The sequence below is a fragment of the Neolamprologus multifasciatus genome, chromosome 12 (assembly GCF_963576455.1).
Source record: "Neolamprologus multifasciatus chromosome 12, fNeoMul1.2, whole genome shotgun sequence".
Taxonomy (NCBI): Eukaryota; Metazoa; Chordata; class Actinopteri; order Cichliformes; family Cichlidae; genus Neolamprologus; species Neolamprologus multifasciatus.
Window position 1 is genome coordinate 17,983,015 of NC_140450.1, and position 27,986 is coordinate 18,011,000.

The window sequence follows — 27,986 nt, forward strand, 5'->3', positions numbered from 1 at the left end:
TCTACTGGACGCCGTTAACGTGCCCACCCTCAAGGCCCTATATATATATATATATGTGTGTGTGTTATGAGAGTGTAAGTAATGTGGATGTCTAAGTTGTGAGATAAAATTGAGGCACAGGTGGTTGGCACAGGGTGCCAATTCTAATCAACTACCGTATGCATACCTGCCTTTACTCCGCAGCATACATACTCCAGCTTATATACGTACTTTTATACGGGCAAGCATCAATAGATATACAGAGTTATAGACCTTAGATGTTTTGTTCGTTTATTAATTTTCCTTGGTGCCATATAATGTCCACTTCTCCCACTTAGCAACGAAAATATCTTCCTTTAATCTGAGAATGTAAGTCATTTTTTCCATTGCATAGATTTCTCCAACAATATTTAACCAGTCTTTTGAAGAAGGCGGATCCAGTTTGCACCAGTTTCTTGTTATAGCTTTCTTTGCAGCTATCAACAGGATTTTTGTCAAATACAAGTCGTCGTACATAACATACACTCTAATATTCCCAAGATATACAGTTTTAAAATTGTGTGGTAATTGATAGCCCAAGATATTGCCTATTACAAGAGTCACGTTCTTCCAAAAATTATGCAGTTTCAGGCACTCCCAAAACACGTGCGTATGGTGTGCTTCCATGTTACCACATCTTCTCCAGCATGGCAAACTGTCTTGAGTCTGTTTACTTTTGATTTTTGGTGTAATAAAGAATCGAGTAAGATGTTTCCATCCAAATTCTCTCCAGCATCTTGAGTTAGTCGTTGTGTTCTGGGTTTCACACATATCTAACCATTCCTCAGTTGAGATATCAGTTTTTATTTCCTGCTCCCATTTCTTTTTTATGTATTCAGTTGATGTTGCAGTTGTTCTCTCTTAGATTTTTATATAGTACAGAAATTTCCTTGAATTGGAGGCCCTTGTATGATTTAATTACGCAATTCAGCATGCCATAAGACGTACGCGAACTTCGTACTTCCTTTGAAAAGTAGTCTGAGTTGCAGGTACCGGTAAAAATCTGTTTTCTCTAGACTATACCGATCTTTTAAATCTTGGAAACTCATCAAATGGCCATCTTTCATCACTGTACAAATCGCTGTTATTCCTTTTTGTTCCCACTTCCTGAATCCTGAGTTGTGAGCACTTGGTATAACACCAACAACATAGGCAGCCCAGTTTAACATCTTAACCTCCCTTTCCAACTTACTTTGTTTAACTAGGCCAAACCATATCTCTAAAGTGTGGGATGTTATAGGATCAAGGAAATGCTGTAAGGTTTTCTTAAGTTGCCCATTTCCAAGAAATGTCTGGACTGGGACATCCTGTACTTTTATTTCAATATCTTTCCATTTAGCATTAAAGTTCTGATCACACCACTTTATCGCTGGTCTGGTTTGGGCCGCATGGTAGTAATCTTTTAGATTAGGGAGTCCCGCACCACCTTGCTTCCTAGATAGTTGTAATGTTGTGTATTTTATTCTAGGCCTTTTACCGTTCCATACAAATCTAGAGATGAGCCTATCCCAGTCCTTGAATTTATCAGCAGTGATTTATATCAGAGATGTTACTTTTACATGGCTCTGCTGTACAGCATTTTCGTGCTCTACCTACAGACACATTTGTAACGTCTATTCAGATTGCAGTTTTTGTTTGTTTTTACAAAAGTTTTTCTGGAAATCATATAGTTCACAACATTGAGTTTCATCCAGGCTGGGCTTGTACCTGTTTTGTTTACATAACTTGTTCTTTTGCAAAGACTTGACCACTGCTTTCTGTGCTGATTTCAGTAACTGGATAGCGTGGGGAAAAATGCTTTTATGTGAGTGGCAATGTACCATGAAACAGCAGCTGGGCACACGTTGTCTCACACTGTGGGGGGGAAGGGGAAAAAGTAAACTTATGCACGCAGCTCTGTCTTTTCCTTGATTGAGCTCTCGTGAAAGAAATTGTTTAATAGGGCTTTGATCATAATAAATGTCACTTTAAGAGAGCAAATTTATTTCCAGATGGGATTCTGAAAATAAAATAAAATGCATAAGAATATGATGTTTAAATGAAGCCCATTGAGAAATATTTTTATCACAAAAACCAGAAACCACTGTCGAGACAGAGGTGATGATGATGGCACTGAGTAGCTGTGTGTTCTCCCTGTGATTGATTTAAAATACTTAAATCTCCAGGAGGACATTGATCCCGCGTATGTTTCCGCGTTTCCCTTCCTGCTCCTTTGTCAGCGGTGCTCGCTTTACCTGCTGAGCAGGTTGTAGATCAGCTCGCTTTGTGTCCCGTAAATCTGATGACTCTCTGACGCGCCTCATCAGCGGGGTAATGGCAGACATTATCTTTCCATGTGGGGTTGGTCTCTTCTGATCTGCGTTCCCACAGAAAAGCGGTAATAAAGTTAAGTGGTTTTGTCTCACTTGGGTGGCACAGAAACACTTAACTTTATTGGATTATCTTTCTAAAGATGAGATCACACTAAAAGCGAAGGGAAAGTTCATGAGGTGCAGTCACACTGATGCACTTTTATGATGACCTTTGTCCAATTGTGAGCTAAATTTAGTTCACTGTAATCAGCAGGGTGGGTTGAAATTAGTCTAATCAAAAGAGGAGAGCCAGAAATCCATCAGTACATTACTGTGTCCACAGTGCAGTCACTGTTCCTTTGACTCCAGTCAATGTCGTGCAACTGGTTATCATTTGTTTTGCTTCCCAGTTAAGATGCAATGCATTATGTTTGTTATGTCTATTGTAAGTCCTGCAAATGGAACTGATGTTTGTGTGGGTGGAGAATCAAGACGTTCACGCTCTAACAACCTCTCTCTGCTTCTCTTTCAGCTCAGCAGCATCAGCAAAGCCATCAATTCCACTGAGATACCTGTGAAAGAGAAACATGCTCGACGTATCCTCAATAATAAATCTCAGCAAAATGACTTGTACACAGGCTTGACATGGTAGTTGCCACCTCTAAACAAATTTAAAAAAAAAATAGTCCTCACTTAAAATAAAAAGGGACATTGATGGAAAACAGAAGCGTTAAACGCCACCTAATTTAGCAAACACTCCAAAAAATATGAGAGAGCATGTCACTTTTATGAGGCACAGCAAACTAGAGAACCCATTTAAGAAGTTGAGTGATCTGGTCACACTTCTGGTCAAGTAGCAGGCTGGAACCCCTGAACAGCAGGCTGCGATATTTCTATGATTGTTCCAGCTTTGTTTTTCATTACATGTTTTAGTCATCGTGTCGAGAGCTGAGCTCGTGTTGAGCATAACCGGCACAGAGAGACTTTTTGTGGCTATCCATTAGTGAGTAATGATCCCAGATAGAGCTGATTCAGATCTATGATAAAGCTGGAAACCATGCTATTAGAAGCAAAACAAGGCCACAGAAACAGATTGTAAATATGCTGCAGGAACATGAGGGGAGAGGTGCATGATGTGATCTGACTCAAGTTGAATTTGCTCAGCTACTTTGCCTCTGAGACAGACGCGTCTAACGTTTCTAAATGACCGACCACTTGCTTACATTTAAAAGTCATCACATATCTTGCAAATAATTTTGGTGATTCTACTTTCAGATTGGCTAAAACATGAAATCTACTAGAGCAGTTTCAGGTGTAAAAGTCAGACATTGCTGTAACGGATCATTAGGAATAGTAAATAAATTCAACAAAAATAAACATGTTTATTTCTTAACACGCAAGGTGAGCAGGTGATTTTACTCATCGTTGTGTCTTTAATGCTTACCAGAAATAAATAAATGGATTTTAAAATGCATAGTGCTGTGACGGTTTTTGCTTCCTTAATGAAGGACAACAGGAATCATATTGGGCACTCACAGGGAGAAGGGAGCCTTCACCTTCTGGTCCTACGCTCTGGGCTTCACTTTTCCCAGCAGCTCCATCCTTTGCTGGAAGTTCTGCCATGTGCTGCACAAAATCCTGCGAGACGGGCACCGCAATGTAAGACACCAAGTACCCTCCTCTGCATTTCTGTTACTACCTAAAGCGCCAGACGCTGGAGTGCAATTAAGGCAAAATTTTAAAACCTGTGACTGTTTGAATAATTTGTACGACAAAGTAAAGTTTGAGTTTTTATTCATTCAGCCTGTTATCTTCACAGGTTCTACAAGACTGCACGAGACATTACAGCTCCATGGTTGAAATTGGGGAAATATGGGTGAGTCCTTGGATCTTATTATAGTTCAGAAACTAATCATAATTTTATAAAGGCAATTTTAGAGTTTTGTTGTTTGTTTGGTTTTTTTTGTAAAAAAAAAAAAGGCCCATCTGTTTTATGAAGGTTTTTTTTTTTTTTTTTTCCTTTTAAACTTGCTCATCTAGTGTTGTTAATTACACATTCATCTAACAAGGGAGGAGAAACAAATCGTGATATTTTTTATTTTATTTTATTTTTTTACTTATGGGCCATAAATAAGAAATGCCAAATTAATACAGGCAGAGTGACCTGCTGTGGCAAGCCCTTGTGCTGAGAGCATCTAAACATTGTCTGGTAGAAATGATGCCACCTGAAATCTGCTTTTGAACAGTGTGACACCCTGAAGCGCTTTCATCGTTAAACAGCCATCACTTGTTTCACTTTCACTTTCTTCTGTACCAGCGTCCACCATTTTAGCCAGCTGGTCATTGCTACAGGTGGCTGATTTCCTTAGTTCCTCCTTACATAATTTAGGGATTAATAAAGTGAAACAAAAGCACTGGCCTCTCTCTGTTGTTTGTTGGGCCTTTGTTACCCAGTCAAATCCAGAAATGAATATTTTATAGCTGCTACATTGTTCAGTCAACATTAGGCTCTTTTAATGATGAATTAACTCAAAAATGCCTCTTGCCCATTTAACCCATGCTCCTCTCACTCCTTGGGGTTTTCAGGGCAACCTCCATGACAGATACGGACAGCTGGTGACTCTCTACTCGAAGCTGCTCTGCACAAAACTGAAGTTTCATACGAAGGTAAATGCACCATCACTCATGTTTTACATGCACTTTATGTGAATGGATAATTCAACCACATTTGCATTACAAATCTCATGAAGCTGCACCTCATTGTAGCACGGCGATATCCCAGCAAATCTGGAGATCACAGATGAAGAGCTGGAGCGCGCTGCAGGAACAGACATTAATAATGTGTGAGTTTCATAATATTTAATGGACCTTTAGGTGCCTGTGTAGCCTTAAATCCCTGTCTTCCTCAGTCTTATACTGCTGTCAGCTGCATTTGTTAATAAAATAAACAGACAGGCCCTGCTGTGTCATTTCGCAGGGTCGTAGTTTGAGTGCGTGTCCTTTTCAGTCTAACAAAGGTATCAACTTCTCTCCTGCAGGTTCCAGCTCTCTGTGGAAGTGTTTGATTACATGGACGCAGAGCTGCGGCTGGCTGAGACAGGTGAAAACAAAAACTCATCCCACCTTTCCTCCCCTCTGTCCTTCCAAGGAGGTGTAACCTGAGTCGAGGTTGAGAGCTGCTGCCTGCTGACATTATCTATTAATGCACAAAAGCTAAGAGCCTTTCAAAACAGGACTGTCAGCAGCTCTCGGTCTATCTGTTTTCACAGACTGCAGTTTGTTTTCTTCATGAAGTGGCTTCAGTTACTCTTGGCTCAGTTTTGACTCGTCATTGTTTTTTGTTTTGTTTTTTACTTGTGAGGAAATGCTTGCAATTAGAAGACATTAAGCAACTTCCTCCAGTCTAGCAGTAATGCTATGATCCTCCCAGTCCCTGCAGGGCGGAGGTCCGGCAACACGTATCAGACTAAACAGAATTTTGCAATGTGGTTGCCCTCAATAGACCTTGAGTCATATCCAGAAAAATATTCAACTCAGAAATTTTCAAAATAAAATGCAGCCAACTAATTAAGTAGCAATTGCTCTCTCTCTTTTTTTGTTTTTTGTTTTTTTTTTCTCTATCAGTGCTCCGACAGCTCAACTCGTCCCTCGCCATGACGACTCTCACATCAAGCCAGTGTCGCCTGGCTCCGCTGATCCAGGTCATCCAGGACTGCAGTCACCTCTACCACTTTGCCGTCAAGTTGCTGTTCAAGCTGCACGCCTGTAAAGATGATTATTATTCATTAATCAAATGTCGTTTAATGTTCTGTCACTTTAATGATTTAAATGCTTGGACCATTTCATCAATTTTAGGTCTCCCTGCTGATACTTTGCAAGGACATCGTGATCGTTTCCACGACCAGTTCCACAAGTAGGTGGCTATGAGTAAAGAGGGGTGACTGCATTAAAAGTTTTTATTACCTGTTGAAGCTTTGCAACTTAATCTTGCCGCTCCCAGTCCCCGCAGCTCTTGGAACTAATGCAAATGCGATCTCTCTCCCCCCCCCGCACTTTGTTGTGTCAGGTGGTGACATAGATGCATTTATGTTCAGTAGCCATAAGGTTCAGAAGGAGCTCCAGGGTATTTGTCTCTTTTTGTCACAGTCGAGTAACAAAGTCACAAAATCAAAGCTATTTATAAAGCACAAAGTGATCGAATGTAAGAAGAGAATGGAGCCTGCAGAGTATGTGTAGCACATGTGCATAAATGTGAGGTGAATATTAAAGTTAAGCTTGTTTTTCTTTTGTCCTCCAGGCTTAAGAACTTCTTCAATAGAGCCAAAGAGATGATCTACTTCAAGAGACTCATCCAGATCCCCAAGCTGCCTGAAGTAAGAACACAGGGGGAAGAGGGGAGGCAGGATGATGATAGTGACCACCTCCATTTTGGGGCGTCAACATCTTCATCACAGACCGCCTACTGACATCTGCGGTCTGAAATTTGCATAAATCTGTACATAACATTTAATGTCTTCTCTTCTTAGTCCCCGCCTAACTTCCTGCATGCAGCCTCACTAGCGAAACACGTGAAGCCAGTGGTGGTCATCCCCAATGAGGATGAACCAGAGATGCAGGATGATGACGATGACGAGCCGGAGCCGCTCATCGAGGTCGACAACGTCACGACCTCCAGCGTACATGCTCAGCCGCAGGTACGGCATGCTACACCCACTCAAGTACTCAGGTGTTACCATACTGCTGTGTGAGCTGTCTGTTACATTTACTGATTCCCGCTTTCAGCAAGTGGACATATTTGATCAAACCTTCGGACCTCCAAATGGAGGCTTTGACGACAGGTGAGCTAGCCTGTTTTTAACTGCGAGCCTTCATTGTTTCAATGGTGTCGGGAGTTTCTTTGAATGTGACTCTTTTCTCTCCGGCAGGGACCTCCAGATTGAGACCCTTAAGCGGGAACTCGAGCTGTTGAGAGCAGAGCTGGAGAGGGTGAAAGCCGAGGTAAGAGCTGTTGAGAGTGAATGGCCTGTTGCATGGACTTAGACAGTTTTGTGTGTGTGTCTGCATTTGACAGTGCAGGGCTTGGTTAGCTCTGTGCAAAAGAATCTGGGTCATGTGTTGGGAGGATGTGAATACTTCTGACATGTAGAATGTGGCAAGTAGCTTCTGAATGAGATGACTGACATTGCAGACACAACTTCAGCTTTCATGCAAAATGTCTGGAAGAGGAGATTAGCTGGCCCAAACTGATATAAATGCATGCCATGGAATAAATAAAGATTCTCACATATACAGTGGGGCAAAAAAGTATTTAGTCAGCCACCGATTGTGCAAGTTCCCCCACTTAAAATGATGACAGAGGTCAGTAATTTGCACCAGAGGTACACTTCAACTGTGAGAGACAGAATGTGAAAAAAAAATCCATGAATTCACATGGTAGGATTTGTAAAGAATTTATTCGTAAATCAGGGTGGAAAATAAGTATTTGGTCACCTCAAACAAGGAAAATCCCTGGCTCTCACAGACCTGTAACGTCTTCTGTAAGAAGCTTTTCTGTCCCCCACTCGTTACCTGTATGAATGGCACCTGTTTGACCTCATCATCTGTATAAAAGACACCTGTCCACAGCCTCAACCAGTCAGACTCCAAACTCCGCCATGGCCAAGACCAAAGAGCTTTCGAAGGACACCAGGAAAAGAATTGTAGACCTGCACCAGACTGGGAAGAGTGAATCTACAATAGGCAAGCAGCTTGGTGTGAAAAAAATCAACTGTGGGAGCAATCATCAGAAAATGGAAGACATACAAGACCACTGATAATCTCCCTCGATCTGGGGCTCCACGCAAGATCTCATCCCGTGGGGTCAAAATGATCATGAGAACAGTGAGCAAAGATCCCAGAACCACACGGGGGGACCTGGTGAATGACCTGCAGAGAGCTGGGACCAAAGTAACAAAGGTCTCCATCAGTAACACACTACAACGGCAGGGAATCAAATCCCGCAGTGCCAGACGTGTTCCGCTGCTGAAGCCAGTGCATGTCCAGGCCCGTCTGAAGTTTGCCAGAGAGCACATGGATGATACAGCAGAGGATTGGGAGAATGTCATGTGGTCAGATGAAACCAAAGTAGAACTTTTTGGTATAAACTCAACTCGTCTGTTTGGAGGAAGAAGAATACTGAGTTGCATCCCAAGAACACCATACCTACTGTGAAGCATGGGGGTGGAAACATCATGCTATGGGGCTGTTTTTCTGCCAAGGGGACAGGACGACTGATCCGTGTTAAGGACAGAATGAATGGGGCCAAGTATCGTGAGATTTTGAACCAAAACCTCCTTCCATCAGTGAGAACTTTGAAGATGAAACGAGGCTGGGTCTTCCAACATGACAATGATCCAAAACACACCGCCCGGGCAACAAAGGAGTGGCTCCGTAAGAAGCATTTGGCTAGGCCACTCCAGGACTTTCAATCTCCAGACCTCAACCCCATAGAAAATCTGTGGCGGGAGTTGAAAGTCCGTGTTGCTCGGCGACAGCCCCAAAACATCACTGCTCTTGAGAAGATCTGCATGGAGGAATGGGCCAAAATACCAGCTACTGTGTGTGCAAACCTGGTAAAGACCTATAGTAAACGTTTGACCTCTGTTATTGCCAACAAAGGTTATGTTACAAAGTATTGAGTTGTATTTTTGTTATTGACCAAATACTTATTTTCCACCCTGATTTACGAATAAATTCTTTACAAATCCTACCATGTGAATTCATGGATTTTTTTTTTCACATTCTGTCTCTCACAGTTGAAGTGTACCTCTGGTGCAAATTACTGACCTCTGTCATCATTTTAAGTGGGGAAACTTGCACAATCGGTGGCTGACTAAATACTTTTTTGCCCCACTGTAATAGGCATTGAGACTTCTTTTTTTTTTTTTTTAAATATAAACATGCTCATGTCTCTTTTTCCTCCTGTAGGCTCAGCGTTACATCACGCAGCTCAAATCCCAGATCAACAGTTTGGAGGCAGAGCTGGAAGAACAGCGTGCGCAGAAACAACGAGCCCTTGTGGAAAATGAACAGCTGCGCATGGAGCTCGAAGCGACCCGCCGCCGCAACACTGAACACGAGAGCTTACAGACCACCTTCGTCGAGGCTGAAAGTAAGAGTCACAGTTAATACTCTCTTACAGAGAGACTGGTATCATGAACGAAAATGTAAAAAAAAAAAAAATGTAAAAAAAATCTTTCTCCTTGGTCTTGTCTGTGCAGAAAGGGCACAAGCCACTGAACAGCGGTATAATAAGCTGAAGGAGAAGCACACAGAGCTGGTGGGCAGCCATGCTGAGCTGCTTCGGAAGGTATACGCAGACCAGTCCAGAGGTGTTGGCTTTAAATTAGATGTCAGCATCTGGCTGTGGGTTGTAACATCAAGTGTGTTAATGTGCTGACAGAGTGCAGACACTGTGAAGATGCTGTCAGTAACCCAGCAGACCCAGGAGGAAGTAGAGAGAACCAAACAGCAGCTGACCTTCGAGATGGATCGAATAAAGCAGGAAGCTGACATGAAGGTTGATGGTGTTTTTGCTCTTTTCCCCATAAAGATGACCTCCCATGTTGAGGAGTTTTAACACCTCAGTATATATATCAATAAAGATGTGGTTAGATGACCCTTAGAATCGGTTCTGGTTTTTTGTTTTATTTTGGGGGGCAAGCCCCAGTAAGTCGTACAGGCAGAAATAACCTTCACTAACTTCTAATGCACGGTCATTCTGTTCTGGAAGCAGGCCTAAAATGAAATCTCCCCTCCCCCAGTGCAGAAAAGAGACACAAAGGTTGGCCCAAGTTACGTGTATAGAAGATTAATGCTGTTTTCCATCACTGTAGATGGAAGAGCAGAGGTTTGAGGTGGAGAGGGTGAAGAGAGAGCTGGAGGAGAAGATGGCAGAAGTGACCCGTATCAAGGCGACCCTGCAGAGCAGCGAGAAGGTGAGCATGCGGGAACCTTCATGGCGTCTAGCTAACTCATCTCGATTTAGTCGTCAGTTCTGTCTGGAGGCTGGATGCGTGCTGCACATTACCACCTGGACCTTTCCTCCGACATTTGCAGCCATCTGCCTGTCCAGGGCTCCGCTCACTGCTCTCTCTTTTGCCAGACGTCGGAGCAAATTAACAGCTCGATGACGGCTCTGCAGACGGAGAAGGAGCGTCTGATGCGGTCTGTGAGCGAGAAGGAGGCTGAGTTGTCATCACTGCGGCAGACTGCGCAGCTGCAGCAGTCGTCGCTTCAGCATGAGCGAGATAAGACCAGCAGGGAGCTGGGAGAGCTGCAGGGAAAACTGAAGGAGAAGGTCAGTCAGGACACAAGAGCCAAGCTCAGTGGTCTCTGCAGAGTGCTATTTTAAACCTGTTTGCCAAAGCAACCCGGATCATAAATAAATGTCCCAGAAATGCAGCAGTTAGTCCATTGTATTTGTACTATATGGTTACATTTACACCTGCACACCTGGAGATCTGAGGTTTCCAAATACCCTTGGTTTTCTATACAGTTACAGAATTTTAACACATCATGCCTTATAAGCTGTTGGATAAAAGTTTGACCATCTAATTATCTCATTCTACCGCAGTAAAGGTTTTTGCTTTTTCCCTATTACTGTTGCAACAGTGGCAACCACATTAAAGCAGCAATGCGACAGACTAAATTCACCTAGCAATAGCCAGAAACCTCCAACAACCACTCCTCAGACAGTTTGGGAACATTTATTTTTCCATTGTGAGCACAGATTGTCACCTGGTCTCTAGTCCTTAGATGTAACAAGAGTATGAATATCACAAAAACGTTCTTACTTTAAAGTCTCTAAAATCTAAGCAAAAGTACGTTGACAGACGAGCTATAGGCTGATGCTCAGAAGATAAATTACAGCAGAGAGACAATAATTGGACCAGACATAGTGAGTAAAGTAAATGTGCGATAAAGTCAACACAAAGTTAAAGCAATGAAAAAGATGCTAAACTAAATGTGAATATAAAGAAATCCTGATGTAATAAAGACAACATCTGCTGCCTTTTTGAACTATCATTTTTGAAGGTAACTAAAACACTGGCTGTACACAGACATTTACATCTATCTCTCCAACAGCATGCTTTGTATATTTTAATAGTGCCGTGTGTGTGTGTGTGTGTGTGTGTGTGTGTGTGTGTGTGTGTGTGTGTGTGTGTGTATAGACAAGTCAGGAGGAGATGATGAAGCAGAAGCTTCTGGAGGAGCAGTTTGCCCTGCTGCAGGGAACTATAACAGAAGCTGAGACCATCATCCAAGATGCTATTGCCAAGCTGGATGATCCCCTCCATATACGCTGCACCAGCTCTCCAGGTCCGATTCCTGTGCTCAAAAATTAAAACGGCAGAGAGAGTGTCCCTAGCTTGCTGACCACATGCATAAATATTGATATGTCTGTTGCAGAGATTGAGCGGCCTCTAATCTTTTGCTGTCCTCCAAACAGATTACCTCATAAGTCGGGCGGAGGCTGCACTTGGCTCCATCGACAAAGTGAAAAAGGGCCATGCAGATTATCTGAGAAACATGAGCGGTGAGTTCTCTCTGCTTCCGATTTGGCTCGGTCCCGCTGACCTCGTGGCTGCTTGGTAATCCTCGCTGATATGGCCTGTTGCCCTCTCACTGTCTGATCTTGTAACCAGATGCTGGCACGCTGCTGAGATCTCTGACCCAGTTCTCTCACTTGACCGCGGACACAATTGTTAACGGCAGCGCTACTGCACACATGGCCCCCACTGACCATGCCGACAGTAAGGAATATTTTCTTGGCTATTTTCTTAACTTTGTACTTTAAAAAAAAAATGTGTTTATTGTCCACACCATATGCTGAGATGCAAGCCTTTAGTCTTTAAGTACATGTTAGAATTGAGTTACTCGGTGAATAAATGATGAAGAAGTATGACTGATGATTAATCTTCGACGCCCCGCAGAACTGACGGAGAACTGCCGAAGCTGTGGCACTCAGAGTCTGCTGTTCTTGGGGGAGATGAAGTCCAAGGCCACGCTACAGAAGGCAGACCCAGCCACCATTCGCATAATCATACAGAAGATCCTACACCTGGGTCAGGTGAGGGAAAATATATTTAATGGGAAGGATGTACTCCAAAGCTTTCAGGAACTATTTAACTGAGCCTGAAGAGCCTTTTGGTTCACCATCTGAGATATGAACAGCATGGGAAGCTGCCATACAGTGTGCTGCTTGTGGGCACAACTGCGGACATTTAGAAAAATATTACTGCTTTGCTCTAATATTATACAACATGTCAGTCTGCTATCTATATCGCATCATTCCTATAAGCCAGAGGATGAGGCCACTTTACAATATTTACACTGTTAAATGATCCATCTTCATGTTTGAGGTTAAAAACAGGAAGTGGTAAGGATGTATGTCAGCAATTAGAGTTTAAAGGCAGAGTGAATGTAGAAAACCAGGTGGATTACTGACACATGAACTATTTAACAATCTAAAAAACAGACTTCCACAAGAAAGTTAACCAGCCTGCTCCTCAATCTGAAAGATTTTAAACATTTTTTATGATTATTTAAGTCCAGTCTGCAGTATATGTATATAATACATAATATTTTGGGGGGTTTATTTAGACGTGGTAATCCTTTCAGTTTTCACCTGGCTTTTTTGGGAAAATGAGCCTTCTTAAAGAGTCAGTTATTGAATTATACTCCTTATTAGCAATGTAACCAACCATACACGTTACCACTGAGCTCTACTTCAGGCTCCAGTTTTTACCAGTGTAGGTTTAAACAAAATATAATTTCTGGTCTTATTGACTTTTTTCCAAACGCTTCCGCTTGTACCATCCAGGAGCTGCGGCCAAAGGGCTTGGACGTTCGTCAGGAGGAGCTGGGAGACCTGGTCGACAAGGAGATGGCTGCAACATCTGCAGCTATTGAGGAGGCAGTCCGCAGGATCGACGTAAGTACTCTAACTTGAAGATGTTAATGTTATCTGTGAAGAACAGACTTGTACTCTGCAGTGTATTAATTTTAAGAGATTACCTTTTTTTCCCCTGTACATTTAGGAAATGATGAGTCAGGCACGAAAAGACACCACAGGAGTTAAACTGGAAGTCAATGAAAGGTTTGTTTATTCTGTTTGTTTTTTTTTTTGTTGTTTTTTTTCTTTTCATTAAACACAATCTTATAAGAAGATTTCTTCAGATCATATTTTTTTCTTATTAGTATCACCATGTTTATTAAAGAGCAAAGCAATTTAACTCTGTACCCCCCACCCCGCACTTTCTTACAGGATCCTCTTCAGCTGCACAGACCTGATGAAGGTACTGTACTTTAATTTCTTTCATTAGCATATGTACTACACTTCTGTTTTTTGAATAATCCAGTCAACTAAACCTTTAGCTTTCTTTAGTCTTATTCTGTGCTTTTATCCTCCACCTCCCCCAGGCCATCCGCATGCTGGTCATAGCATCCACCGACTTGCAGAAGGAGATTGTCGAGGGTGGGCGGGTGAGTCACACTGTTCTCACTTTGAATCCAAAAGTGGCAGCTTGTTTTGTGTTTCTGAAATCAGAGTGGGCCGCTCTGTTCCATTCAGAAATATCGGCTAACTGTGCTGGTGTTTTTCTTGTAAAGGGCGCAGCCACCATTAGGGAGTTCTATGCCAAAAACTCTCGCTGGACAGAGGGACTCATTTCTGCTGCCAAGGCGGTGGGATGGGGAGCCACGGAGATGGTGTAAGTTCTCATTGAATTTCTTTGCATCTGAAATGAATGATGATTCTTATTTCAAGCAAATGGTCTGCACCGTTTGAGCAACAGGAACTGCATCCACAGCTGTTCTGAGTCTCCATTTACGACCTTTTAACAGGAAGTGTAGCCTGTCATAGGCTGAAGCATTAATGTCGCGTGTTTGCCTGATTTCTCACAGAGAGTCTGCTGATAAGGTGGTTCTGCACACGGGAAAATATGAGGAGCTGATCGTCTGCTCTCATGAGATTGCTGCAAGCACGGCGCAGCTGGTGGCGGCTTCAAAGGTAAGATGTACACAAAGGTTAAAGATTTTATATTAGGGCCCCGGTTTAGCTCAGCCATGTGGCATATGATCGCCTGTTCATCCTACTAAGAGTGGCCAGCTCAGGCTCGAATCTGACCTGCGGCCCTTTGCCGCATGTCTTCCCCTCTCTCTCTGCTTTTCTGACAGTCTCTCCTGTCCTTATGAAATGAAGCCGAAAAAGCCCCCAAAATTATTAAAAAATGTTACATTAATAATAATAATACTGAATTTAGACTAGACTTTACTTCCTGTTTATTCCTTCAGTGGCTTTAGAGGGCCTTATTGACTTTAAGTGAAGGACCACACATTGAACAGTTGCTAGAACTGGGGCTAATTTATGTTAAACACAAGGAATCTGGCAGATTATTTTATTGCAGGCCTGGGTTCTTGTTTCTAAAATCAAAAAGTTCCTCTCAGGAGATGTAGCAGCACCTCCTACAGGTGTTGGAAAGGTGGGCCCGGTGGGCTAAGGGTGGACCATAGTGCCCTACCCCAGGCCTGACTCCAGCATGGGGAAATGGTAAAAGTAAACCTGTCCTGGGTGGGGAGTTAATTTTATTTATTTTTAGTAATGAAAGATTGCGCATCTCAGCTGGTTTGGGAACACCGTGGTGTCCCTCTCGAGAAGCTGTTGGAGGTGGCAGGTGTAGATGGCACAACCTGCACCCTGATAAGTGTTAGAAAATGGATGGATTAAAAATACTGACTTTTGTGGCTTTAGAGTTCGAATAGTGTAATCTTGTCTCATGCCACACTCTCCTGTGCTCTCAGGTTAAGGCAGATCGCCACAGCAAGAAGCTGACAAATCTCCAGCAGGCTTCTCGGCACGTGAACGAAATGGCAGCTAACGTGGTGGCCTCGACAAAGACGGGCCAGGAGCACCTGGAGGACAAAGGTGAGTGGAGTCTGATGTGTGTAACCGACCGTCATGAACTCTGATGAGCATCTAATATGGCTCTTTCACCCACCTTTTACTTGCAGATACAATGGACTTCTCTGGGATGTCGCTAATCAAGCTGAAAAAAGAAGAAATGGAGTCACAGGTTAGTCACGGGGCATACTGAAGCATGCCTGTCTGATATTTACTGACTGTGAGGCTGTGGAAATCTCACATTCAGCAAATTTCTGTGAATTGTTCATATCGAGTTTAATGAGATTCAATCTGTATTTTGCTGTACAGCTTATGTAATTCTGCTGGTCTAATGTGGTGGATGCAGGAACAAAAACCTCACTTAATTTTTTCCCCCTCTCCTCAGGTGAAAGTGTTAGAATTGGAGAGCATGCTAGACAATGAGCGTCTGCGCTTGGGCGAGCTCAGGAAGAAGCACTACGAGATAGCCGGAGTTCCTCTGGACCAGCTTGCCGAGGGGAACGGTGAAACCTCCTCGCTGGTCAATCCTGTCACCATGTCACCAAAACCCTTAAAGCCCAGTCTCATGAAGAAACCTCCGCTGGCCCAGAAACCCAACATCCCACCCAAAAATCAATTTGCATACAGTGTGAGTTTTAATTTGTCATTTTTTTTGCAGATTTATTGCTCACAGTAGGAATGTGTGTGTGTGATCGGTATATTGTCTGATGTACATCAGCTTTTTCAGGAAAAAAATCTAATTGAATGTAGTGGGCTCAAAATCTCACACATCAAATGTGATCCACTTGGTGTTGCTGGATTTAGAAAATAAAAATGTGGCTTTTTTCTGAATATCAACTTTTTTTCTTTTTTTTCTTTTTTTCCCTCTTTGGTGCAGTTTAAATAAATGCCTGAGCAGAAGAATGAGAAGCACTGACAGGATGGTTGGACTGAAGAGGAGGAAGACAGCCTTTTTGTGAACCTGCACTTCCTTTAAGTTGCATGCTGACAATCCTCTAATCCTGCTTCTATTGTCTCCGTGTCCTGCTTTTATTTGTCTTTCCTTTTTTTTTTGCCAAAATGGACCAGAAGCCTGATGTTTGATGCTTGATGTCTGTGGGGTTTTTTTTTTGTTTTTGGTTTTTTTTTTAATTTTCTTTTCATGTTATTGTTAGGCATCGAGAACAAAAGGTAAATGATAAAGTTTTGGTTGTATTTAAAGTATTTTTTTTCTTCTCTATATAATTTTAAACCATTAAACACTACTCCTGCTTTTTAAAATGCAAACCTCATCACTGACCACAAATCGACAGCATATCTTGAACTTGTAGGATTGTTAGATTTGATCATCTTTTCAGTTTTGGGGTTATTTTCTTTCGCTGTTTTGGATGTTTGTCACAGAGCACATCAGTTTTCTCAGCGTACACTATGATATTTGTGGTGGGGTGGGTTTTAAAGAAAACTGGGGGGAATCGCTTGCATCCACGTTTCACAAATTTAACATACCTCCAAGCTTCGCCTTCACGATGGACGCCATTCATGTCCTGTGTAAAACTGCTTTCTTTCTCAAGAATACAAGATTGTCTCAGAGGCCTTGAATAGTGCTGTACCAGTGCACTGAATGATACCCGTAGAGACATACAGTCTGTATAGGAGTGTGCAAAGTGTTTATAGCTACACTCATCTCTTTAAATACCCCTTTACTAGCAGAGAACCTGGATATTATGTCAAATAGATGCTGTAGTGCTTGCACACACATACTGGCTGTAGGTGTCCTTAATTATCAAATGCTTCTTTCAGGCTGAATATGCAGATTTAGGTTTTAGTAGTTGTATGATATCAAGGTGTTGAAGTCCTTGCTGCCTCTTGGGAGCCTTTTCTTATAGGGTCTTACAGGTTCTGTTCTTTCCTCTGTATGAAATGTCTTTATAAGCTCAGATCTATTAATATATTTTAGTAAAGATACTGGTGGTTTTTTTTCCTTGTAACATGAATGAACAATAAATGTTTGATTTTAATGTGGCATTGTGTTCATTCCTCTTCTCAGATTACGGATGATTTTAAGGAGATTTCATCAGTAACCTTTTCACATCTGATTGTTGATTATAACTATTTTTGTCACGCTGGTAATATTAACAACAGCTGACGTTTAAAACCAATAACAAAGATTAGACATGCTAGTAAATATTGGGGACCAGGAGCTTTCAGTCTTTCTTTACTGCAGTTGTACAGATGAACACAGACCACACATGCAGCAGGCATTAGTTTATGGTTATAAATTGTGAGCAGAGGCAAATCTAGAGCGGCAGATGGCATATTATAAATACAGTTAGGTCCATAATTTGTTGAACAAAGAACTTTTGTAGTGTATTTAAATCAATCGGAATGACTGAACTCCGGACTTTCAGCTTTCATACAAGGTTTACTGATTTTTAGAGGTTCAAACAAATATGGATCATTTTTAATACTTGGATTAAAATCATTCGCAGTTGGTGACTGAAGTGTTGAACCCATACACGTCAACATCATCAAATCCTGTGTTCCCTATGCTCTGCTAGGCCATAACTGCAGACGCCTTCAGTTACTGCTTGTGGGTCTCTCTTTGCCCTCAGTTTTGTTTGTAATAACTGAAAAGCTGGTCGATCAGGTGATTTCTTTCCCTTCACAAAATATTTGGTCCCTTTATCAGTATGGATTGGGCCATGTCATATCTACTTGCATTGTCCAGTGCTGTCTGATCAGTTTTCAATATTTGGCTGAATCAGAGCGGAGTGTACAGCAGTCACATCGATAGCAACCACTAGTGACCCACTTCCACTGGCAGTCACACATGCCCATGCCATAACGTTGTGTGGGGAAAATCCCAGCACGTTCTGAAATACTCAGACCAGCCTCTCTGCCACCAACAACCATTCCACGTTTAAAATCACTTAAACCACCTTTCTTCCTCATTCTGATGGTCAATTTAAACCTCAGAAGGTCTACATGAGTAAAAATTAATTACTGCCCTGTCAATGGCTATGTAATGGCCATTGACAGGGCATTGATTCAATGGAAAGTAAGATGTGTACTTCAAACATCTTACTTTCCATTGAATAAAGATACAAAAAAAAAAACCCCAACCAGTATATTCAGCACGCCCTGCTTAATACTGAATAATGGACATTTGTAACGATGTCAATACGCATGAGCTTGAAACCACAAAGAAGAGGTTCAAAAGAACATTTCTAACAAGAACCGTTTTAATTGCAGCCTTTTGTGCATTTTATATATATAAATTTTGCAAAACTTACCAGACAATTTACAATAACAACAACAACAACAACAACAACAACAACAACAACAATAATAATAATAATAATAATAATAATAATAATAATAATAATAATACACGATTTCAAATTATTAATGACTATTTCAGACAATTAAAAAAATAACACTGAACACTGAAACATATGAACCATGCATTGTTACCACAACATATATCAGTGACACTGGCGATATTTTAATAAATATTTTCATTTAACTTTTATTTGTTTTAGGTATTTTGCTGTACTGCTTATTATTTCCTGCTTGTCGCTAAAGCGCCACGTACGGCCGGGATATTTTAGAGCCTACATTAGGAGCATAAAAGGTAACGAGTTACTGATATTTTGACATGCGCAGTTCCACCTGGAGACAACGAGGATCGCTGCCTTCACAGACAATTTTAAATATGACCAGCGTCTTGAAATCACACGTTGAACCGCTGGAACAGAGGAGTGTGCGTTTCTCTCAGTTTTTTTTACTTAGCGTGAGCTAAAAAAAATAAATAAAATAAAATAAAAAAAGCACTGATATTTGTTTAAACACCCAACGAACTGCTGTTTCATCATACACGACTCTAAGTATCGCCAACATTATTTTATTTCCAATAATCACCGGTCCTTTAAAAAAATGAAAGGGGGTAGTTAAACGTTTTCCCTCGTATTTCGTCATGTCTCTGTTTTACATCTGATAACATGCAAAAATGTCACGTTTTACCGCGGATGAGGACATTTACGACTTTTCGCGGGTATGTGAACGCGGCATCCGAGGCGCAGGAGAAAGTTTTAACTGTCAACAAACTGCGTTCTCGCTCAGGCTCCTGTTTGCTTAGGTAAACTCGTCTATCTGCAAATTAGTCCTCTCGGAGAGTGAGAGGACATGAAAATGTGTAAAAGTCCTGCGGTGTAGATAAAACTGAGCTCAGGCATGGAGAACCGGGCTGTGTCGGTGCTGGACAAACCCGCGGCGGTGCTCACGGTTGTGGACGTGTATGAGATAGCTGCGGTGCTAGGGCAGGAGTTTGAGCGGATGATAGACAAGTTTGGCTGCGACGCTCTTGTCGCATTGGTGCCCCGAGTGGTTCGGGTCCTGGAGCTACTGGAGGCGCTGGTGAGCCGCGGAGCCACCGGGCAGGAGGCCGAGGACCTGCGGAGGGAGCTTGACAGACTGCGGCAGGAGCGGAGCGACAGACACGAGCAGGAGAGGAAGCACCAGAAGGTCAGTGTCAACCTACCTGCAGACACCTGTTTCTACTTCCACCTGTGTGTGTACCTGTTTATGAGGCCTTGTGTCAGGTGAGCAAAAAGGATATCAGCACATTTCACATTTTAGAATTCAGCTTTTAGTCTGGAAAAACAGAATAAAGTGGAGAAAATACAGCTAAAAAATGTTTGTGGATGCCCTTTAGTCATAGGTTATTGTAGTTAACTAAAACTAGATGTGGAAAAAATATTGTAATTTCTAAAATAAACACTAGAAATACAAAAAGGGAAAAACTAACTGGAACGATTTTGTGAACTTGGAAAACTAAACTAAAATAAGCATAGAGATTAAATATTATTACAGCTTGCCGGATGAGGCTTTGATTTAAGTGTCTGGACTATGAGTCAGCTGCTTTTAAACACTTGTACTGATTTTTCCTAAATACAGTCTCTGGCACATGCTCTGCACACAATACAAATTTAAATAGACCAAAACAAATACTGAAACTAATAAAAACTAAACTAAAGCTAAATATTTTCAAACAATACTAACTAAACTGATACAAGAAAATCCTCTCTGGAAACTAATGAAAAAATAAAACTATAATAACTATATTCAGGTAGTGGCTGAAGCATTTAATGAGTTGCTTTGAGCACTGTTTGTAATATTTCACATTAGATTGCTGCAGTAGAATGACCATTTCACATCCATTACATAACTGCTTTATAGCACACTGTCTAATGAATCAAACAACCTCCTATTATGTATAATAACAAGACCAGACCTTTAAGACACATGTTGTGTATGCTTGAGTATTTTAAGTACAGATTTTGGGAGCAATAAACCAGATGTGCGGCTGGCCTTATCCAGCACAATATTTCATTTATTTTAGCTGTGGATTAGAGCCATTAGCTGCACAGTTTACACAAATAACTCTCAGATTTACAAGAAATCAGCCCATCTGAGATAATAATTTGTTTTCATGAAAGAAGCGGTGGGAGAGACACAATTTTTTTTATAGGGTTGAGAAAATTACTTACATTTTCAGTGACAAGAAAATTAATTTTGTTGCCTTCAGTGTTGCTGCAGGCCAAAGAGGTTTTGTTTTTGTTCTCTCACTTCTATCATTTCCTGATGCAGGTGTAACCAGTACTGAAATACATAATCATTTTTTAAGCAACTCTCCAATGATCAAAAAGCAAATCTGGAAGCACTGCTGAAATGGAGTCCCACGATGCAACCATCAGAGTGTGTGTGTGTAAAACCTGAGTTTTTAAAATGATGAATTAATTTTTTAAGGGGAAAAAAGTTTTCCAAACTTACCTGGCCCTGTGTGTTAAAGTAAAAACTCTCTCTCCCCCACCCCGTAATTAACTATCATTAACCACATTTTTTGTGGTTACTGATAGTTAAAGCTGAGTTCTGTTTCCAGCCACACCCAGGACCGATTACTGTTAGACCTGTTGAATCAGGAAATCACAGTCTGTCTGACAAAGTGAAGAAGCAACACGTCATGCCACGATTCAACGAAACAGCTGAGAAAGAAAGTTACTGACGTCTATCATTCTGTAAAGGGCTACAAATCCATTTCTAAGGCTTTGGGACTCCAGTAAAACACAATGAGAGCCATTATACAGAAAATAGAGAAGACTTGGAACAGCGCTGAACCTTTGCAGAAGTGACCAGCCTGCCAAAATGACTCCAAGAGTGCGTCAACGACTCATCCAGGAGGTCACAAAAGAACTCAGAACAACATCTACAGAACTCCAGGTCTCACTTACCTCAGTTAAGATCAGCGTTCATGATTCCAGTAAGAAAGAGACTGGGAAAAAATGGCATCCATGGAAGAGCTCTAAGGCGAAAACCACTCCTGTGCATAAAGAAAACAAAGTCTTGACTCACATTTCCAAAAAATAAATAAATATGTATATAAAATTCTGTGGATTGACGAGACAAAAGCTGAACCTTTTGAAAGGTTTGCGTCCCATTACATCCTATGTTAAACTTACACAGCATTTTAATCAGAAATGGTGGTGGTAGTGTGATGGTCTGGGGCTGCTTTGATGCTTCAGGACGACTTGCCTTAATTAATGGATCCATGAATTCTGCTCTCTACCAGAAAATCGCGATGAAGATGTTATCTTCATGTAATGTTAAAACTGCTCGATCTAAAACATGGAAAAATAGTACACACACATCTGACCCTGTAACCTTATTTTATGGTCATGTGGCTGCTAGAGTCTATCCCCTCTTTGAACAAGTGGCGTGAAACAGCATGGACAGGTGGCCAGTGCCTCTCAGAGCTAACACAAGCACACACTCTAATTTTCACACTGTTTTTTCTCAGCTTCTAGCACTGGATGCACAAAAGCTGAGTTTTCTTGTGATTAGTTACCAGTTCTTGGTCATTTCTATTCAGTCTCAGGATATTTACGGTGAATCAGGACTAAAAAGCTTTTTCTTATTTCTACATTTAGATGCAAATTAGACTTTATTTTGATTCACTGCTTGTGTGGAGCACAGAGTGTGATAGGTTTGATCCATCCTCATAAAGTAAGGGATGATCTCTTTTGATAAAAGAAAAAAAAAAATCTAATATGCCCCTTGCTTCCTTTTTTCCATATATAGTATTAATGGGTCCAGTACTGCATTTGAAGTTTCCTCCTTTTTGTGCTCAGGAGTTGGAGTTGCTGGAGGATGTGTGGAGAGGAGAAGTCCAGGACCTGCTTTCTCAAATCACTCAGCTTCAGGCGGAGAACAAGAGGCTGCTGGTGAGCCTCTCACTTAAAGAGACACCGGTCACAGAGGAAGACCTGCAGAAACATGAAGGTGAGTTGATTACCAAAAAGCTCTCGGCCAGGGTTTAATACACAAGCCTTGAATAAGAAAACAGTTGGTGTGTTACATCTTGGTGGAAAACTCAAGGGATGTATGCTCGTAGTCATGGTCAAGATGGCCTGCTATAGTTCAAATCAAGCATCAAAATAGAGAAGAAAAGTGATCTAAGTGACTCTGAACATGGCATGGTTGTCGCTGCTAGATGGATTGTGTCAGTATTTCACAAACTGCTGATCTGCTGTGATTTTTTTCTTCAGGCAACCATTTCTAGGGTTTACAGAGAATTGTTCAAACAGAGAAAATATACAGTGAGCAGGGGGTGAAATGTTTTGTTGATAACAGAGGTCGGAAGCAAAAAACCACACTGCTTCAGGCTGTGAGAAAGGCAGCAGTAACTCAAATAACCACGAGTTACAACAAAGGTGTGCAGAAGACCATCTCTGAATGCACAACATGAGGAACCTGAAGCAGATGGGTAACAGAAGCAGAAGACCACACTGGGTGCCACTCCTGTCAGCTAAGATTAGAAAACTGCTTCAAGGGCTCCTCAAAACTGGACAACAGAAGATTAGAAAAACGTTTCCTGCTTCCTTAAACCCCACAGTCTACCCGAGTGCTCTTGCTGACCATATCCATCTCTTTATGGACAGGTCTTAAAACAGTCACCCCATCTCAGTCAAACAGAGCACCTTTGGATGTGGTGGAATTGGAGAGTCACATCATTGATGTGCAGCTGACAAATTTGCAGCAACTGTGTGATGCTGTCATGTCAATATGATCAATTCAATTCAATTTTATTTATGCAGCGCCAAATCACAACAACAGTTGCTTCAAGGCGCTTGATATTGTAAGGTAAACCCTACAATAATGCATACAGAGAAAAACCCAACAATCATATGACCCCTGTGAGCAAACACTTTGGCGACAGTGGGAATGGAAACCTCCGGCAGAACCAGCTCCAGGGTGGGGCGGCCATCTGCCGCAACCAGTTGGGGTGAGACAAGGAAGACAGGATAAAAGACATGCTGTGGAAGAGAGACAGAGATTAATAACAAGTATGATTCAGTGCAGTCAGGACTATTACAACAAAGATCTGTGAGTGGTTAGCCTTTTTTCTTACAAAGAGAAGATCCTGGGTTCGAATCCAGCATCTGACCTTTTCCTCCCTGTGTCTTTGTTGGTTCTTTCTGGGTACTCTGGTTTCCTCCCGCAATCTAAAGACATGCAGTTAGTGGGCTTATGTTAAATAATGATTCCACATTGTCCATAGGTGTGAATGTGAGTGCGAATGGTTGTCTGTCTCTATGTCTTAGTCCTGCGACAGGCTGGCAACGTGTCCAGGGTGTATTCCGCCTCTCGCCCTATGGTAGCTAGGATAGGCTCCAGCCCCGAAACCCCCCTTGTGACCCTGATTTGGATAAGTAGAAGAAATGTACAAAAAAAACTAACATCCAACATGAGAAACTCCACTGTGCAAACTGGTTGAAACTAAACTGAACTGAAAATAAAAACTCAAATGTTATTACAAAAAAAATAAAAAATGAAAGACTGTAATCACTATCCCATCAGCCCATCTGATGGGATAGTGAGCGGTTAGCATTGTTTCTTACAACTGCTGCTCTGACTCTTAATTAGATCAGTCTTGGCTGAAAATCTGAAATGTGTTTCATACTCATAACAGTCTGCTGTATGTTACACACAGCCACCCTGTGCATGAGGCTGTGCAGAGAGAAAGCCGGGAGCTTGTGAAGAAGTCTATTTTTGAATCTGACTAAAATATTGCTCTGTGTGGAAGTGCTTTTATACTTACTGTCAGGGCTGTAGCACATGCACAGCCCTGACAGTAAGTATAAAAGCACACAAACAACAGGATATTACATGACATGACTCCTCTGGCCACTGACACCTTATCTGTCTCAAACATATACATCCATGGTGCTTTATTTTCTTGAATCTCAAAGCCTAAAAATAACCAGACTTTGAACATTTGTGAAAGTTTCTATGTTTTGGGAAAATAACCTATTATATTTTACTTTAAATTGAAAAGTTAAATATTTTTATAAATCTTTTGGACTCTTTTATTTTGTGTATTATGGAAATTGTGTCATTTAATATTTTTAGGCGTTTGCTGTTTAAAACAAATGACTGTGACCCTGGTGTTTAACTGGAGGATTTACAGTACACAGTGCATCCGTGACATACTGAAAAATATTCCTGTGGATTCGTAACTCTTTAAATGTGATTGTAGTGCTGTTCAGTTTCATGCTGGTAAAGGTTTTTAGTGCAAAATCTGCCTGTGTGCAGAATTTCCCTCTGTTTTGATTTTTTAAAAACCTATTTTACTGTGCTTATTTGAATGCTTATGTAACCCTTCTGTGAGCATTAATTAATTTATTTGGATTACAGCAGGAATGTCAGAGAAAGAAAAACAAGTGATGAAGAAACTTCAAGACTTGGTGGATAAACAGAGAGACGACATCCGGGCTAAAGATCATGAGCTGACGCTAAAAAATGAGGATATCGAGGCGGTGAGGATTCATAATACTTGCATCTAAGAATATATGTAATATAAAACAAAAAACAACAACTTTGTTTTACTAGAATTCATGAAGCAAATTCTCTGAACTTCAGCTCCAGCTGCAGCAGCATCGGCTGATAAGGATGAACCAGGAGCTTCTTCACAGGATAGGACTGATGGAGGCTCAGGGCAAGACCCTGATTCAGCAGAGGGCTGAGCTGGAAGCTGCAGCCCAGGCACAACACCAGGAAGCGGGGGCTCTGCGGCTGGAGGTCACCAGGCTGAAAAAGGAGCTGCTGGAGCGAGAGATAGAAGTCGCTCAGATAGAAGAGTTGCCTCTGTCAAATTCTGAGATTTCTTCACCTGCATCCCCACTGATGACTGTAAGAAAAAATACCTGATATTTAGCAGATGTTCAAACTATTTGTGGGTGGGTTTTTTGTTTTGTTTTTTGCCTAAGTGGCTTTTATGTGTCACAAATCTAGTCTGCAGCAGCAGCTCACCTTTCTAGCTCCTTCAAACCAAATTCAGTGTGGGTGGAGTGTGGGGGAGATCCAGACTTTCTGGAAAACTGTTTCGAGTGGGACAAGAGTCTTTCCTTTCTCCGAAAGTCAGCAAACAGAGAGGATAACAAGGAAGACGGAGATGAAGAGGAGAACTCAACAACATTGTTGCTGGTAATGTCCACGTACACTTTACTATTTAGCCAGTGCTGCTGTGTTGTGTTATAGCAGAGCTGCTATAAGACTGTTTACACTAAATAGTGTAAACAGTCTTATAGCACCTTGTCATAGTGAGGCACAGCAGTCAGCTGGTACCATCTTTAATCTCACTACTCACAGATGTATCTGGTTTAATCTAATTTAACTTCAGGTCAGTGGTTCTCAAACTGTGGGGTGGGCCCAGTGCTGGGGCACAGAGCCACTGCAGGTGGGACATGAAGGACCAGGGTTAAGTCATAGGGTGAAACTAGGAGACCAGTTTTTTGGGACTCCAGTGAACCACAGATCCATGGAACCATGATCTGTTCCCTCTATATGTGCCTCCAGCTCACACTGAAGTGGTTTGAAGCTGAGTGTGAGGCAGCGAGAGTGAGAGCAGTGGGTCAGGGATGAGATGCTGCCCCTAGTGGTGGAGTTAAAGTATCTTGGGGTCTTGTTCATGAGTGAGGGGAGAGTGGAGATCATCAGACAGATCGGTGCTTCGAGTGTGTTTGGGTGAAAAGATCACAAAGCTGTCGATTTGATCTACGTCCCCACCCTCACCTGTGGTCACACAGCTTTGGGTAGTGATCAAAAGAATGAGATGGTGGATATAAGCAGTGGAAATGAGCTTCCTCAGAAGGGTGGCTGGCCTTTCTCAAAGGAAGCCAGCTGAGGTGGTTCAGTATCCAACTGGGATCGATTGTGGGCGAGGTGTTCCAGGCATGTCCTAGTGGGAGGAGGCCTCGAGGTAGACCCAGGACAGGCTGGAGAGATTACTTCCCTCAACTGGCTTGGAAATACCTTGGTATCCCCTGGATGAGCTGGAGGAGATGACTGGGAAGAGGGAGGTCTGGACTTCCCTGCATAGGCAGATGTCTTCACAACCCGACCCCAGATAAGCAGCAGAAATGGATGGATCTGTAGTTTGTTGATGCTACCGTGGGAAAATGAGGTGTGCGTAGCCATGCCAGGATACTGGTATTGCCACAGTTTTAAGGGCGGAGCAAGTTAAAAATAGTTTGTCCACACTTTATTACTAGCTACGCCTCATTGGTGCTGAAAATGATCAAGTGCTGGATGTTTAAATATGCCTGAAGTGATGCACAGCTGGGAGAAGATTGTTTCACCGTTTAGCTAATCTGCCATAACACCATGACACTCACTGGACTGATGTTATTGTTAATGCTCATATCACAATGCCAGAGACATTAGACAGGTCAGCGGAGGCAGATTCAGACGAACTTTGTCGTGTAGTGTTTCCTTAAGGCGATGAACATCTGTCAGACATGACCTTTTTTTGTTAAATGCACAAGAACGGCAACTCATGGTTAAAACTTTGTTTGCTCCTTTTTCTGTTGTACATTGCTGGAGAAAACCAGTTTTACTTCAACAGCATAACCAACCTCTTTCATTTTATAGTATCTGTGTTTTTAAGCTGTGCAGTAGAAAGAATGAATATTTGTTTTGAATGCAGAACGGATCGATCGATGAAGAGCCAGAGGAGGACTCGGACAAGCCTCGCTTCACCCTGCAGGAGCTGCGGGACGTCCTGCAGGAGAAGAATGAACTCAAAGCTCAGGTGTTCCTGCTGCAGGAGGAGCTGGCATACTATAAAAGGTACGACTTCCTTCACAGGCATAAAATTTGACTTGGCGCGGATACAAAAGCTGACATTGACCTCCTCCTTATCCTTCAGTGATGAGCTGAACACTGAGGAGAACACCGGCTCCATTGTCTCCTCTCCGTCTCCTCCTCCGAGCTTACCTGTGGCTGATCAACATGAATCAGGAATAAGACGCTTGTGAGCGATGAGTTTGTTTGTGATGGTTTTCTTACTGCTGTTATTTGAAATATCAGCACTCTGCTCCTGTGTAGGATAACATGGCCTAATAATACATGACTCAGTAATACTGATCTCACATAGTCTTTACATATGATGTGTTTTCTCTCTTTTCCTGTCTGGACAGGATCTTCACAGCTATTATGCCAATGGTGGCTGCCGGTTTGATTACAGACGATCCAACGTTGTTGCCAATCAGAAGACTTTCCTTCGTATGACTTTTTTTTTTTTTTAAACCACACCATCTCAGCACGAGTTTTCTGACCGACACGCCTGGGTTTAATGGCTCCGATCCTTAATTATTAAAAACTAAACCCATCTTGTGTTTTTACATTTAAAAATGTGG

At 41.9% G+C, this 27,986-nt stretch overlaps 2 protein-coding genes across 7 annotated transcripts in view; both read left to right on the forward strand.

Annotated features, from left to right (window-relative positions):
• The window catches only part of hip1rb (huntingtin interacting protein 1 related b), a 28,564-nt gene extending 11,315 nt beyond the window's left edge, over positions 1-17,249 (forward strand). For 2 of the 3 annotated variants that reach the window (XM_085181078.1, XM_085181079.1), the window contains exons 2-32: positions 2,842-2,905; positions 3,826-3,968; positions 4,129-4,185; positions 4,896-4,976; positions 5,076-5,152; positions 5,348-5,409; positions 5,934-6,074; positions 6,165-6,222; positions 6,607-6,682; positions 6,836-7,003; positions 7,092-7,147; positions 7,235-7,307; positions 9,276-9,459; positions 9,569-9,657; positions 9,751-9,867; positions 10,184-10,285; positions 10,453-10,647; positions 11,522-11,669; positions 11,800-11,886; positions 11,996-12,103; positions 12,284-12,420; positions 13,174-13,284; positions 13,391-13,449; positions 13,618-13,648; positions 13,773-13,835; positions 13,962-14,062; positions 14,256-14,361; positions 15,153-15,276; positions 15,363-15,424; positions 15,638-15,880; positions 16,130-17,249. In XM_085181078.1, the coding sequence (XP_085037204.1) occupies positions 2,842-2,905; positions 3,826-3,968; positions 4,129-4,185; positions 4,896-4,976; positions 5,076-5,152; positions 5,348-5,409; positions 5,934-6,074; positions 6,165-6,222; positions 6,607-6,682; positions 6,836-7,003; positions 7,092-7,147; positions 7,235-7,307; positions 9,276-9,459; positions 9,569-9,657; positions 9,751-9,867; positions 10,184-10,285; positions 10,453-10,647; positions 11,522-11,669; positions 11,800-11,886; positions 11,996-12,103; positions 12,284-12,420; positions 13,174-13,284; positions 13,391-13,449; positions 13,618-13,648; positions 13,773-13,835; positions 13,962-14,062; positions 14,256-14,361; positions 15,153-15,276; positions 15,363-15,424; positions 15,638-15,880; positions 16,130-16,138 (3,132 nt within the window). In that variant the 3' untranslated portion in view covers positions 16,139-17,249. Of the gene's footprint in view, positions 1-2,841; positions 2,906-3,825; positions 3,969-4,128; positions 4,186-4,895; positions 4,977-5,059; positions 5,153-5,347; positions 5,410-5,933; positions 6,075-6,164; positions 6,223-6,606; positions 6,683-6,835; positions 7,004-7,091; positions 7,148-7,234; positions 7,308-9,275; positions 9,460-9,568; positions 9,658-9,750; positions 9,868-10,183; positions 10,286-10,452; positions 10,648-11,521; positions 11,670-11,799; positions 11,887-11,995; positions 12,104-12,283; positions 12,421-13,173; positions 13,285-13,390; positions 13,450-13,617; positions 13,649-13,772; positions 13,836-13,961; positions 14,063-14,255; positions 14,362-15,152; positions 15,277-15,362; positions 15,425-15,637; positions 15,881-16,129 lie in introns of those variants that run through there. The other variant, XM_085181080.1, reaches the window with a different exon arrangement.
• Positions 17,250-19,063: 1,814 nt separating this feature from the next.
• On the forward strand, positions 19,064-27,959 carry LOC146506760 (RILP-like protein 1). Of its 4 annotated transcripts, none has more exons than XM_085181088.1 (8): positions 19,071-19,755; positions 22,419-22,569; positions 24,988-25,106; positions 25,210-25,479; positions 25,582-25,773; positions 27,275-27,417; positions 27,497-27,601; positions 27,768-27,959. In XM_085181088.1, the coding sequence occupies exons 1-8, from the start codon at positions 19,465-19,467 to the stop codon at positions 27,856-27,858; spliced, it is 1,362 nt and encodes a 453-aa protein (XP_085037214.1). In that variant the 5' UTR covers positions 19,071-19,464; the 3' UTR covers positions 27,859-27,959. The 4 variants fall into 4 exon arrangements, with proteins under 4 accessions (XP_085037216.1, XP_085037214.1, XP_085037215.1 ...); XM_085181087.1 differs by having other exon boundaries at positions 19,081-19,755; positions 24,985-25,106; XM_085181090.1 differs by lacking the exon at positions 25,582-25,773 and having other exon boundaries at positions 19,064-19,755.
• Positions 27,960-27,986: the final 27 nt, after the last annotated feature.